Source organism: Prionailurus viverrinus, chromosome E2 (genome assembly GCF_022837055.1).
Source record: "Prionailurus viverrinus isolate Anna chromosome E2, UM_Priviv_1.0, whole genome shotgun sequence".
Taxonomy (NCBI): Eukaryota; Metazoa; Chordata; class Mammalia; order Carnivora; family Felidae; genus Prionailurus; species Prionailurus viverrinus.
In genome coordinates, this window is record NC_062575.1 from 36239630 (window position 1) to 36255409 (window position 15780).

The 15780-nt window shown below is 39.4% G+C and overlaps 1 protein-coding gene across 2 annotated transcripts in view; it reads right to left on the reverse strand.

Moving 5' to 3' along the window:
- The window catches only part of LONP2 (lon peptidase 2, peroxisomal), a 115699-nt gene that overhangs the window by 40084 nt on the left and 59835 nt on the right, over positions 1–15780 (reverse strand). For both annotated transcript variants that reach the window (XM_047834864.1, XM_047834863.1), the window contains exon 11: positions 2774–2907. In XM_047834864.1, coding sequence (XP_047690820.1) covers positions 2774–2907 — 134 coding nt within the window. The remainder of the gene's footprint in view (positions 1–2773; positions 2908–15780) is intronic.

Consider the following 15780-nt stretch of genomic DNA (forward strand, 5'->3'; position numbering starts at 1 on the left):
ATGAAATAATTCCCATACTTCATGGGTAAGTGACCGAAACCATAAATATTCCTCCTCAAACGCGGATCAACTATAAATCTCACCAGGCTTTTAAATTCCATTATTATTTGTTCCGTTTAACTGCCAGTTCAGACCCCACAAATACAAAGACAACTGTTCACAGACCAGTGTTTCTGGGCCTACTCCAGAAAGTGTGTTCGATACACTGGAGGTTTCTGCCTGTTTTGAAGCTTGTGGCCTGAAATTACTTTTCTTCCTGGCAGTAACTCCAAGTCCAGCAGTATTTTAACATTAAAAATAACTCCCTCACTGCATTCCTTGAAGTTTCTAAAACAACTGTTCTATTTTATACTCTGATGTTAAATAATTCATTTCTTAATGAGGAACTTTCAGTTATTGAGCTTGCACCATTTGAACTTTCTGGCATAAAAACCTAGTATTAACTCTTTTGTAGAAATGTTCCTTTTGGATTGGTTGAGTTGATAAACACTAATTTCAAGACACCTTATAATTATCTTACTAAAATCTGGAGGAGAGTCATTTATAGTAAACTCAAGGGTATCTTACAATATTTGAATCACTGTAGAGTCCACAGGCATCTAATGAGAACCACAACCAAAATCACCATCAAGAGACAAGTATTTATCCTAATTATTTATCTAGATGACCTAGGTAGTATCTTAACTACTCAAATCTGCTTAGTTATGTTATCATTTAGGGTTTGTTCTGTGAATCATGGATTAAGAAAAAGTAACCAAATAAATGTTGCCATGAAAAAATGCATGTTCCCATACAGTTCACAAGCTGTTTGAACAAGTTCTTGAATATTTCAGGGTTATCTTTAAATAGCTAATATGATCACAGACATTGTTAGAAATATGCTAATGGACATATATATAAACGTTAAGCACTGCATGACTACGGTAAGCTTCCTTTGGCCTGCAGGCCACAGCACAAAGGGAGTGTTCCAAGAATAAAAGGAGGAAATTCAGGAGGATCTAGGTCTTACATTTAGAAAGAGAAAAAAGGGAAAAACACCTCAGTTCTCCACTGTCACTGTCAGCTACACCAGTGATTCATTCCATTTTTGATAGGTTACCACTCATTTAGGGCATTTTTTAAAAATTCAGATTTTTGAGGGGCACCTGGGTGGCTCAGTCAGTTAAGCATCTGACTTTGGCTCAGGTCATGATCTCACAGTTCGTAGGTTCGAGCCCCACATCCGGCTCTGTGCTGACAGCTCAGAGCCTGGAGCCTGCTTCAGATTATGTGTCTCCCTGTCTCTCTGTCCCTCCCCTGCTTGCACTCTGTCTCTCTCAAAAATAAATAAACATTAAAAAATTTTTTAAAAAAATTCAGATTTTTGAAAATAATGGTCTGACCAGGTGTTTATCTTCAAACTTCCTCTCCAAGTCCTACTAAAATGACAATTAAGAAATTAAGAAAGTATAAACCCTTAAGGACAAAAAGAATTAAGACAGAAGACAACAGCTAATAAGAGATGCTGACAGTATTATGGAAAACAGCAGGTGAACAGGAAGTAACAAACATTTAACCTAGAGAAATGAGAAGCCTTAATGTCTGTGGGGGAAGGGGAGTTGTCCATACAATCCTACAAAAGCTAGGGAATTCGAAGTACCCCTGAAAATACTGATGGGTAATGTACAGTACTAAACATAAAAATGTTAAAGTCTGCGTAAGAAACAATTAGAGCTCAAGATCCCTACCCCTACTCCACAGAACCAGGGCACTATCCTCTCTAGTTGAACAGAAATGGGAAGTTTACACCCTGGAGAAAGCAAACCAGGAAGGTTCTGGCACAGTAGGAGCAGGGGTGGAAGCATCATACTGGAAACAGGATGATTATATGAAAGTCTACTCTTTTGATGATAACATGTAAAATGTACTGTGCTTAGCAACACAAGGAAAAACAGGGAAGATTTTTACATCTGTTCCACTATGTGTCTCACAAATTACAGTTCTCCAACCACATTCATCAAACTCCTTTCTAGGAAGAGCTATGGAAATGGTAGGACATCTAACAAATCTTTTTACTATAAAAGAAAATTCCAATTCCCTTCTGCTCAAGTCATGTTTTGTTAAAGCAAGTTTTGGCAAGCAGCATGGGATGATGAACTGAGACCCTGTACAAGTCTGGGGCAACAAATTAAAACTTGCAAACCGGGTACCAATGGAAATGTCCACATTTGATTTAGTAATAGAACGCTTCTTTTTTTTTTCCCATCACCACCTCCACAATTATTTAAGAAAAAAATAATTTAAATTACATTTTAATTGTATACCTATCAAAGAGAATGTGTAAGACAAACAAATTATTATATATAAAGCTCTTCCAGAGTACAAAGATCTACCCGTGAGGTATTTGGACAGCTTGGATTTTTTTAACTGCTGTAATAATTTTCTATGGTATAAATACTGAAAGACTCAACAACAGTGTGGATCAGAGGGAAAAAAGAGAACACAGAACCCATACGTAAAGCTTACCATCATAAATCTGGAGAAATTTATGATACCCTTAAAGCATTAATACTGAGTATTATTCCAGCCTAAACTTTGTACTATTTGTAAAAGAGAATCCTCTTAATAAAATACATCAATGTTAAGTTATTACTTATTCACTGGACGTCTTTACCGGTGGAGTATTATGTGCCACTGCTCCAAGGATTATCCAACACCACCCCTCCACATCCAACTCTTTTTTGCCATGGCCTCCTCCCACCAAGCCTGAGAGTACCAAATCAAAGTCACAGACCTTCTCCCTCAGCCACATCAGAATGGTCCAACTTGGCTTCTTTATGTTGTCCTTCTGCCACCTTCACAGCAACAGCTCGGCAAATGGCTCCAAGCTTCCTATCCAGAGAGCGAACCCCTGCCTCTCTGGTATACCTGTCATCAAAGAAAAATATTTTATTTTCGCTAAGCACCACCTGTAAAAATAGAAATAATATGATTAACATTTATATGAAACAGTGTACATTTAAAAGTTCATTACATTTTTTTAAGTCTTTTTATTTTATTTAATTATTTTTAATATGAAATTTATTGTCAAGTTGGTTTCCATACAACACCCAGTGCTCATCCCAACAGGTGCCCTCCTCAATACCCATCACCCACCCTACCCTCCCTCCCATCCCCATCAACCCTCAGTTTGTTCTCAGTTTTTAAGAGGCTCTTATCTTATGGTTTGGCTCCCTCCCTAACTTTTTTTTTTTCCCCCTTCCCTTCCCCCATGGTCTTTCGTTAAGTTTCTCAGGATCCACATAAGAGTGAAAACATAGGGTATTTGTCTTTCTCTGTATGACTTATTTCACTTAGCATAACACTCTCCAGTTCCATCCACGTTGCTACAAAAGGCCAGATTTCATTCTTTCTCAATGCCATGTAGTATTCCATTGTGTATGTAAACCACAATTTCTTTATCCATTCACCAGTTGATAGGCATTTAGGCTCTTTCCATAATTTGGTTATTGTTGAAAGTGCTGCTATAGACATTGGGGTACAAGTGCCCCTATGCATCAGCACTCCTGTATCCCTTGGGTCAATTCCTAGCAGTGCTATTGCTGGGTCATAGGGTAGATCTATTTTTAATTTTTTGAGTAAACTCCGCACTGTTTTCCAGAGCGGCTGCACCAGTTTGCATTCCCACCAACAGTGCAAGAGGGTTCCCGTTTCTCCACATCCTCTCCAGCATCTATAGTCTCCTGATTTGTTCATTTTAGCCACTCTGACTGGCGTGAGGTGGTATCTGAGTGTGGCTTTGATTTGTATTTCCCTGATGAGGAGAGAAGTTGAGCATCTTTTCATGTGCGTGTTGGCCATCTGGATGTCTTTAGAGAAGTGTCTATTCATGTTTTCTGTGCATTTCTTCACTGGATTATTTGTTTTTCGGGTGTGGAATTTGGTGAGTTCTTTATAGATTTTGAATACTAGCCCTTTGTCCGATATGTCATTTGCAAATATCTTTTCCCATTCTGTCAGTTGCCTTTTAGTTTTGTGGATTGTTTCCTTTGCTGTGCAGAAGCTTTTTATCTTCATGAGGTCCCAATAGTTCGTTTTTGCTTTTAATTCCCTTTCCTTTGGAGATACGTCAAGTAAGAAATTGCTGTGGCTGAGGTCACAGAGGTTTTTTCCTGCTTTCTCCTCTAAGGTTTTGATGGTTTCCTGTCTCACATTCAGGTCCTTCATCCATTTTAAGTTTATTTTTGTGAATGGTATAATAAAGTGGCCCAGTTTCATTCTTCTGCATGTTGCTGTCCAGTTCTCCCAGCACCATTTGTTGAAGAGACTGTCTTTTTTCCATTGGATATTCTTTCCTGCTTTGTTAAAGATTAGTTGGCCATACTTTTGTGGGTCCAATTCTGGAGTCTCTATTCTATTCCATTGGTCTATGTGTCTGTTTTCATGCCAATAACATGCTGTCTTGATGATGACAGCTTTGTAGTAGAGGCTAAAGTCTGGGATTGTGATGCCTCCCGCTTTGGTTGTCTTCTTCAATATTACTTTGGCTATTTGGGGTCTTTTGTGGTTCCATACAAATTTTAGGATTGCTTGTTCTAGCTTCAAGAAGAATGCTGGTGCAATTTTGATTGGAATTGCATTGAATGTGTAGATAGCTTTGGGTAGTATTAACATTTTAACAATATTTACTCTTCCAATCCATGAACATGGAATGTTTTTCCATTTTTTTATATCTTCTTCAATTTCCTTCATAAGCTTTCTATAGTTCTCAGCATACAGATGTTTTACAACTTTGGTTAGCTTTATTCCTAGGTATTTTATGCTTCTTGGTGCAATTGTGAGTGGGATCAGTTTATTTCTTTCTTTTGCTTCATTATTAGTGTATAAAAATGCAACTGATTTCTGTACATTGATTTTGTATCCTGTGACTTTGCTGAATTCACATCTCAGTTCTAGTAGACTTTTGGTGGAGTCTATCGGGTTTTCCATGTATAGTATCATGTCATCTGCAAAAAGTGAAAGCTCAACTTCATCTTTGCCAATTTTGATGCCTTTGATTTCCTTTTGTTGTCTGATTGCTGAAGCTAGCACTTCCAACACTATGTTAAACAACAGCGGTAAGAGTGGACATCCCTGTTGTGTTCCTGATCTCAGGGAGAAAGCTCTCAGTTTTTCCCCACTGAGGATGATATTAGCTGTGGGCTTTTCATAAATGGCTTTTATGATGTTTAAGTATGTTCCTTCTATCCCAACTTTCTCGAGGGTTTTTATTAAGAAAGGATGCTGAATTTTGTCAAATGCTTTTTCTGTATCGATTGATATGATCATATGGTTCTTATCTTTTCTTTTATTAATGTGATGTATCACATTGATTGATTTGCAAATGCTGAACCAGCTCTGCAGCCCAGGAATGAATCCCACTTGATCATGGCGAATAATTCTTTTTATATGCTGTTGAATTCGATTTGCTAATATCTTATTGAGAATTTTTGCATCTATAACTTGGCAGGCCAGAAAGGAATGGCAGGAAATATTCAATGTAATGAACAGAAAAAATATGCACCTGAGAATCCTTTATCCAGCAAGTCTGTCATTCAGAATAGAAGGAGAGATATAGGTCTTCCCAAACATAAATTGAAGGAATTCATCACCACTAAACCAGCCCTACAAGAGATCCTAAGGGGGATTCTGCGAGTGAAATGTTGCAAGGACCACAACGGACCAGAGATATCACTACAGGCATAAAACCTAAAGAAACCACAATGACTCTAAACCCATATCTTTCAATAATAACACTGAATATAAATGGACTAATTGCTCCAACCAAAATACATAGGGTATCAGAATGGATAAAAAACAAAACAAAACAAAACAAGACCCATCTATTTGCTGTCGACAAGAGACTCATTTTAGACCTGAGGACACCTTCAGATTGAAATGAGGGGATGGAGGACTATTTATCATGCTAGTGGAAGTCAAAAGAAAGCCATACTTATATCAGACAAACCAGACTTTAAATTAAAGGCTGTAACAAGAGATGAAGAAGGGCATTATATAATAATTACAGGGTCTATCCATCAGGAAGAGCTAACAATTATAAATGTCTATGTGCCAAATACGGGAGCCCCCAAATATATAAAACAATCACAAACATAAGCAACCTTATTGATAAGAATGTGGTAACTGCAGGGGACTTTAATACTCTACTTACAGCAATGGATACATCATCTAGACACAGGATCAATAAAGAAACAAGGGCCCTGAATGATACATTGGATTAGATGGACTTGACAGATATATTTAGAACTCTGCATCCCACAGCAACAGAATATACTTTCTTCTCGAGTGCACATGGAACATTCTCCAAGATAGATCACATACTGGGTCACAAAACAGCCCTTCATAAGTATACAAGAATTGAAATCATACCATGCACACTTTCAGACCACAATGCTATGAAACTTGAAATCAACCACAGGAAAAAGTCTGGAAAACCTTCAAAAGCATGGAGGTTAAAGAACACCTACTAAAGAATGAATGGGTCAACCAGGCAATTAGAGAAGAAATTAAGAAATATATGGAAACAAATGAAAATGAAAATACAGCAATCCAAACGCTTTGGGATGCAGCAAAGGCAGTCCTGAGAGGAAAATACATTGCAATCCAGGCCTATCTCAAGAAACAAGAAAAATCCCAAATACAAAATCTAACAGCAAAACAGCAAAGACACCCCAAACCCAGCAGCAGAAGAGAAATAATAAAGATTAGAGCAGAAATAAACAATATAGAATCTAAAAAAACTGTAGAGCAGATCAGTAAACCCAAGAGTTGGTTTTTTGAAAAAATAAAATTGATAAACCTCTAGCCAGGCTTCTCAAAAAGAAAAGGGGAACACCCAAATAGATAAAATCATGAATGAAAATGGAATTATTACAACCAATCCCTCAGAGATACAAGCAATTATCAGGGAATACTATGAAAAATTATATGCCAACAAATTGGACAACCTGGAAGAAATGGACAAATTCCTAAGCACCCACACATTTCCAAAACTCAAACAGGAAGAAATAGAAAACTTGAACAGACCCATAACCAGTGAAGAAATTGAAATCAGTTACCAAAAAGCTCCCAACAAAGAAGAGTCCAGGACCAGATGGCTTCTCTGGGGAACTCTACCAGACATTTAAGCAGAGATAATACCTTTCCTTCTCAAGCTTTTCCAAAAAATAGAAAGGGAAGGAAAATTTCCAGACTCATTCTATGAAGCCAGCATTCCTTTGACTCCCAAACCAGACAGAGACTCAGCAAAAAAAACAAACAAAAAAAAAAAAAACAAAAAAAAGAGAGAACTACTTATTTTATTTTAGAGAGAGAGTGTGTAGGTGAGCAGGGGAGCGGGGTGGGAGGGAATAGACAGAGGGAGGGAGGGAATGAGGGAGGAAGAGAGAGAACCCCCAGCAAGCTCCACACTCAGCATGGAGTCCAACAAAGGACTCAATCCCACAACCCTGGGATCATAACCTGAACTGAATTCAAGAGTTGGAGATGTTTAACTGAGCCACTCAGGTGCCCCAAATGTTCATCACATTTTCTTAAGTACTAAACTTCCTCACATTTAAAAATTCCTCATTATTGTTATTTCTTAAATATTCAGATGTATTTTCAGCTATAACTTTCCCCTTTATATAGATTTTATCTTGAATAATTATCCTATACTTAAAAATGAATCCTTGGTTCTTCAATTTACATTGCCAAAGTAAATCTGGCAGCAGATAAGACATCATTTACTCCTTGATGATATGTTAAGAGCTTTCTAAACCAAAATTTGTCAATTTAAGAAAATTTAAGATGAATTTAACATACTTGAAAAATTACTGGAAGAATCAGAAAAATAAACTTTTTTCCAACTAAAGCAAAAAATAATCATAAATAAAAATCTGGTTTTTTTAATGTTTATTTCTTTATTTTTAGAGAGGGAGAGACAGAGACAGAGACAGAGAGAGAGAGAGAGAGAGTGAGAGACAGAGCACGCATGTAGTGGAAGGGCAGAGAGAAAGGGAGAGAGAATCCTAAGCAGGCTCTGCCCTGTCAGTGCAGAGCACTCTTGGGGGGCTCGATCACATGAACTGGGAGATCATGACCTGAGCCGAAATCAAGAGTCAGACGCTTAACCGACTGAGTCATCCAGGTGCCCCAACAGAAATCTAGAGTTTACTAGGAACTGAACTAGTCACCTCTATTCAGTGTATTTTCAGAGACTTCTAAAGAAAGAAAGTATGCTGATACAAGCACCGTGAATTTGCGAAGAAGATTCTAAATGTGGTTAAGCAGAGCCGTCTTAAAAAACTTATGTTAGATTTAAATTCTATAAGCTACTGCATAAAACATTATTTGGCACAACCATTTTTGGCCTCCCAACTCTGGATGGATTTGAATAGTATCAGGTAGAGAATATAGATTTATCTGAAAAACTGGATTTGATTAGGCAGTCACACATATATTCTAAACTTTAGGGAAGCAAATTTCAAAAGTCTAGGGGCACCTGGGTGGCTCAGCTGGTTGAGCATCCGACTTTGGCTCAGGTCATGATCTCACGGTTCATGTTTGAGCTCAGTGTTGGGCTCTGCGCTGACAGCTCAGCGCCTGGAGCCTGCTTCAGATTCTGTGTCTCCTCCCTCTCTCTCTGCCCTTCCACTGCTCACGCGCTTGCTCTCTCTCTCTCTCCCTCTCTCAAAAATAAATAAACATTGGGGTGCCTGGGTGGCTCAGTCGTTGAGCGTCCAACTTCAGCTCAGGTCAGGATCTCATGGTTTGTGGGTTTGAGCCCCGTGTTGAGCTCTGTGCTGACAGCTTGCTCAGAGCCTGGAGCTTACTTTGAATTCTGTGTCTCCTTCTCTCTCTGTCCCTCCTCTACTTGCACTCTGACTCTGTCTCTGAAAAATAAATAAATATTAAAAAAAAAATTAAAGATAAAAAACAATAGGGGCACCTGGGTGGCTCAGTTGGTTAAGTGTCTGACTTTGGCTCAGGTCATGATCTCACGGTTTCGTGCGTTCAAGCCCTGCGTCTGGCTCTGTGCTGACAGCACAGAGCCTGGAGCCTGCTTCAGATTCTGTGTCTCCGTCTCTCTCTCTGCCCTTCCCCCGCTTGCACTTGGTCTCTTTCTCTCAAAAATAAACATAAAAAAATTTTTTTTTAAATTAAAAAAAAATAATAATAAACACTAAAAAATTTTTTAAATTCAAAAGTTCTGAGAAAAGACAAAAACTCTTGGCCAAACACTCTAAAATAAAACTCATTTGAATCAAAGGGATAGGAAGAGGTAAGCATAAAGTCCATTATTATACAACTGCATATAATTTCAGTAAGGAAGAAAAAAGAGAGGCATGTTAAAACTAAACAAACCAACATGTAAAAACAAAAACAAAAACAAAAACAAAAACCCAATGTAGCTTCCTAGACAACCAGCTGATGAGCTCAGATTAAAGGGTCTGGACAAAAGATGAAAGAACAGGGATTGCGGAAGCTTACCGGGGAATGGCACGAACACGTAGAATTGGTGCCAGGAAGTTCCGAATAAACTGCCAGAAATAATGACAACCATAGCAATACAAATGAAATACTGCCTTTTTTTTTTTTTTTTTTAAGGTGGTCAGAACAATAACGGGCTAGGAGCTAATAGAGACAATATAACATTAACAAATGATTGAAAGAAACTAGACACACTATCCCTATTTAGTATTTTTAAACCAAAAAGGGAAGAATGACCATTATCAAATGAGAAGTGGCTGATGTTTCTTATCTATGATATGAGTATGAAGATGCTACCTATGCCAATTTCCAGAAGACATAAACTAAAGATAATCAAGATTAAAAAAAAATCAATTTGCTGCAATGGTAGCTGAGACCGACAACAAAATATACATAACTACAAACTCCTCTCCCTTTGGGCTTTATAAAATTCAACCCTATGAATACAGAATGAGACAGACTGAACTCAGAAATTTGTATGAAAAACAAGTGAAGATGTTTGGTAACTGTAAGTGCAATAGGCAAGAGAATAACCTAAGAAAGCTGTATCTTCAGATACAGTCATAAAATAATATAATCAAAATAAGAAAACCAGTAGTCTTATACCACAAATTGTTTGGGCTACATCTGAAATATTGAGTTCCACTCTGGGTGTTTAATTTTAAAAGGGACATTGATTTCACAGACATCATCCAGAAGATGACTAATCAGAAAGGTGAAAAGTCTTGAAAGTGGGTCAAGAGGAAGCGTAAAGAGAATAGGAATGTTTAACTTGAAAAAGAGAACATTTATGGGAAGTGGACCTGACTTTTTTTTTTTTAATGCCAGAGGGGCTGTACAAGGGAGGAATTTATCCTTAGATTCCAGGTGCTTGTTTAAGGCAGAACTAGAAAAATATAGGGAGGAGAACATAAAGATTATTTTATAACCATTTATTTACTTACCAAAGAGTAGACAGCAGTGAGCCCTCTAGCACTGGAGGAGCTCAAGTAGAGTTATACCATGAGGGAGGTAGGACTAGATGAGATCTGAGATCCCCTCCCCTCCTCCTGAACATTATGGGTCTCAGACTAGGACACACACAAAGATGAAAAATACATCAAAAGATGAAAAACTATATCCTAAGCTTGGTAGCTCACTAAAAAATAGCCAAAACTTGCTTGGAGTAGCAAATACCTACGCTGTTTTTAAATATATTAAAACTGCTCAGAGACATTTCCTAATGTCCATAGCTTTTAATATTTGATGTTTTGGGCAAACAAGTTTATAAAAAAGAAATAGAAGATGGCGGCTTAGGAGGACGCTGGGCTCACCGCACGTCCTGCTGATCACTTAGATTCCATCTACACCTGCCTAAATAACCCAGAAAACCGCCAGAGGATTAGCAGAATGGAGTCGCCCGAGCCAAGCCCAGACGAGAGGCCCACGGAAGAGGGTAGGAAGGGTGGCGAGGCGGTGCGCGCTCCACGGACTGGCGGGAGGGAGCTGGGGTGGAGGGGCGGCTCGCCGGCCAAGCAGAGCCCCCGAGTCTGGCTTGCAAAAGCGGAGGGGCCGGGCGGACTGTGTTCCGACAGCAAGCGCGACTTAGCGTCTGGGAGGTCATAAGTTAACAGCTCTGCTCGGAAAGCAGGAAGGCTGGAGGACAAAGGGAGGGAGAGCTGCTGAGCCCCCTGACAACAGAGCTCAGTTTGGTGGGGAAGAAAGGCGCTCGCCAGCGCCATCTCCCCCGCCCATCCCCCAGCCGAAATCCCAAAGGGAACCAGTTCCTGCCAGGGAACTTGCTCGCTCCGCGCAAACACCCAACTCTGCGCTTCGGCGGAGCCAAACCTCCGGCAGCGGATCTGACTCCCTCCCGCTGCCACAGGGCCCCTCCTGAAGTGGATCACCTAAGGAGAAGCGATCTAAGCCTGCCCCTCCTGCCCCCGAGCACCTTGCCTACCCACCCCAGCTAATACGCCAGATCCCCAGCATCACAAGCCTGGCAGGGTGCAAGTAGCCCAGACGAGCCACACCACCCCACAGTGAATCCCGCCCCTAGGAGAGGGGAAGAGAAGGCACACACCAGTCTGACTGTGGCCCCAGTGGTGGGCTGGGGGCAGACATCAGGTCTGACTGCGGCCCCGCCCACCAACTCCAGTTATACACCACAGCACAGGGGAAGTGCCCTGCAGGTCCTCACCACGCCAGGGACTATCCAAAATGACCAAGCGGAAGAATTCCCCTCAGAAGAATCTCCAGGAAATAACAACAGCTAATGAGCTGATCAAAAAGGATTTAAATAATATAACAGAAAGTGAATTTAGAATAATAGTCATAAAATTAATCGCTGGGCTTGAAAACAGTATACAGGACAGCAGAGAATCTCTTGCTACAGAGATCAAGGGACTAAGAACAGTCACGAGGAGCTGAAAAACGCTTTAAACGAAATGCATAACAAAATGGAAACCACCACAGCTCGGCTTGAAGAGGCAGAGGAGAGAATAGGTGAACTAGAAGATAAAGTTATGGAAAAAGAGGAAGCTGAGAAAAAGAGAGATAAAAAAATCCAGGAGTATGAGGGGAAAATTAGAGAATTAAGTGATACACTAAAAAGAAATAATATACGCATAATTGGTATCCCAGAGGAGGAAGAGAGAGGGAAAGGTGCTGAAGGGGTCCTTGAAGAAATAATAGCTGAGAACTTCCCTGAACTGGGGAAGGAAAAAGGCATTGAAATCCAAGAGCCACAGAGAACTCCCTTCAGACGTAACTTGAATTGATCTTCTGCACGACATATCATAGTGAAACTGGCAAAATACAAGGATAAAGAGAAAATTCTGAAAGCAGCAAGGGGTAAACGTGCCCTCACATATAAAGGGAGACCTATAAGACTCGTGACTGATCTCTCTTTTGAAACTTGGCAGGCCAGAAAGAATTGGCACGAGATTTTCAGGGTGCTAGACAGAAAAAATATGCAGCCAAGAATCCTTTATCCAGCAAGTCTGTCATTTAGAATAGAAGGAGAGATAAAGGTCTTCCCAAACAAACAAAAACTGAAGGAATTTGTCACCACTAAACCAGCCCTACAAGAGATCCTAAGGGGGACCCTGTGAGACAAAGTCCCAGAGACATCACTATAAGCATAAAACATACAGACATCACAATGACTCTAAACCCGTATCTTTCTATAATAACACTGAATGTAAATGGATTAAATGCGCCAACGAAAAGACATAGGGTATCAGAATGGATAAAAAAACAAGACCCATCTATTTGCTGTCTACAAGAGACTCATTTTAGACCTGCGGACACCTTTAGATTGAGAGTGAGGGGATGGAGAACTATTTATCATGCGACTGGAAGCCAAAAGAAAGCTGGAGTAGCCATACTTATATCAGACAAACTAGACTTTAAATTAAAGGCTGTAACAAGAGATGAAGAAGGACATTATACAATAGTTACAGGGTCTATCCATCAGGAAGAGCTAACAATTATAAATGTCTATGCACCGAATACCGGAGCCCCCAAATATATAAAACAATTACTCATAAACATAAGCAACCTTATTGATAAGAATGTGGTAATTGCAGGGGACTTTAATACACCACTTACAGAAATGGATAGATCATCTAGGCACACGGTCAATAAAGAAACAAGGGCCCTGAATGAGACATTGGATCAGATGGACTTGACAGATATATTTAGAACTCTGCATCCCAAAGCAACAGAATATACTTTCTTCTCGAGTGCACATGGAACATTCTCCAAGATAGATCATATACTGGGTCACAAAACAGCCCTTCATAAGTTTACAAGAATTGAAATTATACCATGCTTACTTTCAGACCACAATGCTATGAAGCTTGAAATCAACCACAGGAAAAAGTCTGGAAAACCTCCAAAAACATGGAGGTTAAAGAACACCCTACTAACGAATGAGTGGGTCAACCAGGCAATTAGAGAAGAAATTAAAAAATATATGGAAACAAACGAAAATGAAAATACAACAATCCAAACGCTTTGGGACGCAGCAAAGGCAGTCCTGAGAGGAAAATACATTGCAATCCAGGCCTATCTCAAGAAACAAGAAAAATCCCAAATACAAAATCTAACAGCACACCTAAAGGAACTAGAAGCAGAACAGCAAAGGCAGCCTAAGCCCAGCAGAAGAAGAGAAATAATAAAGATCAGAGCAGAAATAAACAATATAGAAACTAAAAAAACTGTAGAGCAGATCAACGAAACCAAGAGTTGGTTTTTTGAAAAAATAAACAAAATTGACAAACCTCTAGCCAGGCTTCTCAAAAAGAAAAGGGAGATGACCCAAATAGATAAAATCATGAATGAAAATGGAATGATTACAACCAATCCCTCAGAGATACAAACAATTATCAGGGAATACTATGAAAAATTATATGCCAACAAATTGGACAACCTGGAAGAAATGGACAAATTCCTGAACACCCACACTCTTCCAAAACTCAATCAGGAGGAAATAGAAAGCTTGAACAGACCCATAACCAGCGAAGAAATTGAATCGGTTATCAAAAATCTCCCAACAAATAAGAGTCCAGGACCAGATGGCTTCCCAGGGGAGTTCTACCAGACGTTTAAAGCAGAGATAATACCTATCTTTCTCAAGCTATTCCAAGAAATAGAACGGGAAGGAAAACTTCCAGACTCATTCTATGAAGCCAGTATTACTTTGATTCCTAAACCAGACAGAGACCCAGTAAAAAAAGAGAACTACAGGCCAATATCCCTGATGAATATGGATGCAAAAATTCTCAATAAGATACTAGCAAATCGAATTCAACGGCATATAAAAAGAATTATTCACCATGATCAAGTGGGATTCATTCCTGGGATGCAGGGCTGGTTCAACATTCGCAAATCAATCAACGTGATACATCACATTAACAAAAAAAGAGAGAAGAACCATATGATCCTGTCAATCGATGCAGAAAAGGCCTTTGACAAAATCCAGCACCCTTTCTTAATAAAAACCCTTGAGAAAGTCGGGATAGAAGGAACATACTTAAAGATCATAAAAGCCATTTATGAAAAGCCCACAGCTAACATCATCCTCAACGGGGAAAAACTGAGAGCTTTTTCCCTGAGATCAGGAACACGACAAGGATGCCCACTCTCACCGCTGCTGTTTAACATAGTGCTGGAAGTTCTAGCATCAGCAATCAGACAACAAAAGGAAATCAAAGGCATCAAAATTGGCAAAGATGAAGTCAAGCTTTTGCTTTTTGCAGATGACATGATATTATACATGGAAAATCCAATAGACTCCACCAAAAGTCTGCTAGAACTGATACAGGAATTCAGCAAAGTTGCAGGATACAAAATCAATGTACAGAAATCAGTTGCATTCTTATACACTAACAATGAAGCAACAGAAAGACAAATAAGGAAACTGATCCCATTCACAATTGTACCAAGAAGCATAAAATACCTAGGAATAAATCTAACCAAAGATGTAAAGGATCTGTATGCTGAAAACTATAGAAAGCTTATGAAGGAAATTGAAGAAGATTTAAAGAAATGGAAAGACATTCCCTGCTCATGGATTGGAAAAATAAATATTGTCAAAATGTCAATACTACCCAAAGCTATCTACACATTCAATGCAATCCCAATCAAAATTGCACCAGCATTCTTCTCGAAACTAGAACAAGCAATCCTAAAATTCATATGGAACCACAAAAGGCCCCGAATAGCCAAAGGAATTTTGAAGAAGACCAAAGCAGGAGGCATCACAATCCCAGACTTTAGCCTCTACTACAAAGCTGTCATCATCAAGACAGCATGGTATTGGCACCAAAACAGACACATAGACCAATGGAATAGAATAGAAACCCCAGAACTAGACCCACAAACGTATGGCCAACTCATCTTTGACAAAGCAGGAAAGAACATCCGATGGAAAAAAGACAGCCTCTTTAACAAATGGTGCTGGGAGAACTGGACAGCAACATGCAGAAGGTTGAAACTAGACCACTTTCTCACACCATTCACAAAAATAAACTCAAAATGGATAAAGGACCTAAATGGGAGACAGGAAACCATCAAAACCTTAGAGGAGAAAGCAGGAAAAGACCTCTCTGACCTCAGCCGTAGCAATCTCTTACTCGACACATCCCCAAAGGCAAGGGAATTAAAAGCAAAAGTGAATTACTGGGACCTTATGAAGATAAAAAGCTTCTGCACAGCAAAGGAAACAACCAACAAAACTAAAAGGCAACCAACGGAATGGGAAAAGATATTCGCAAATGACATATC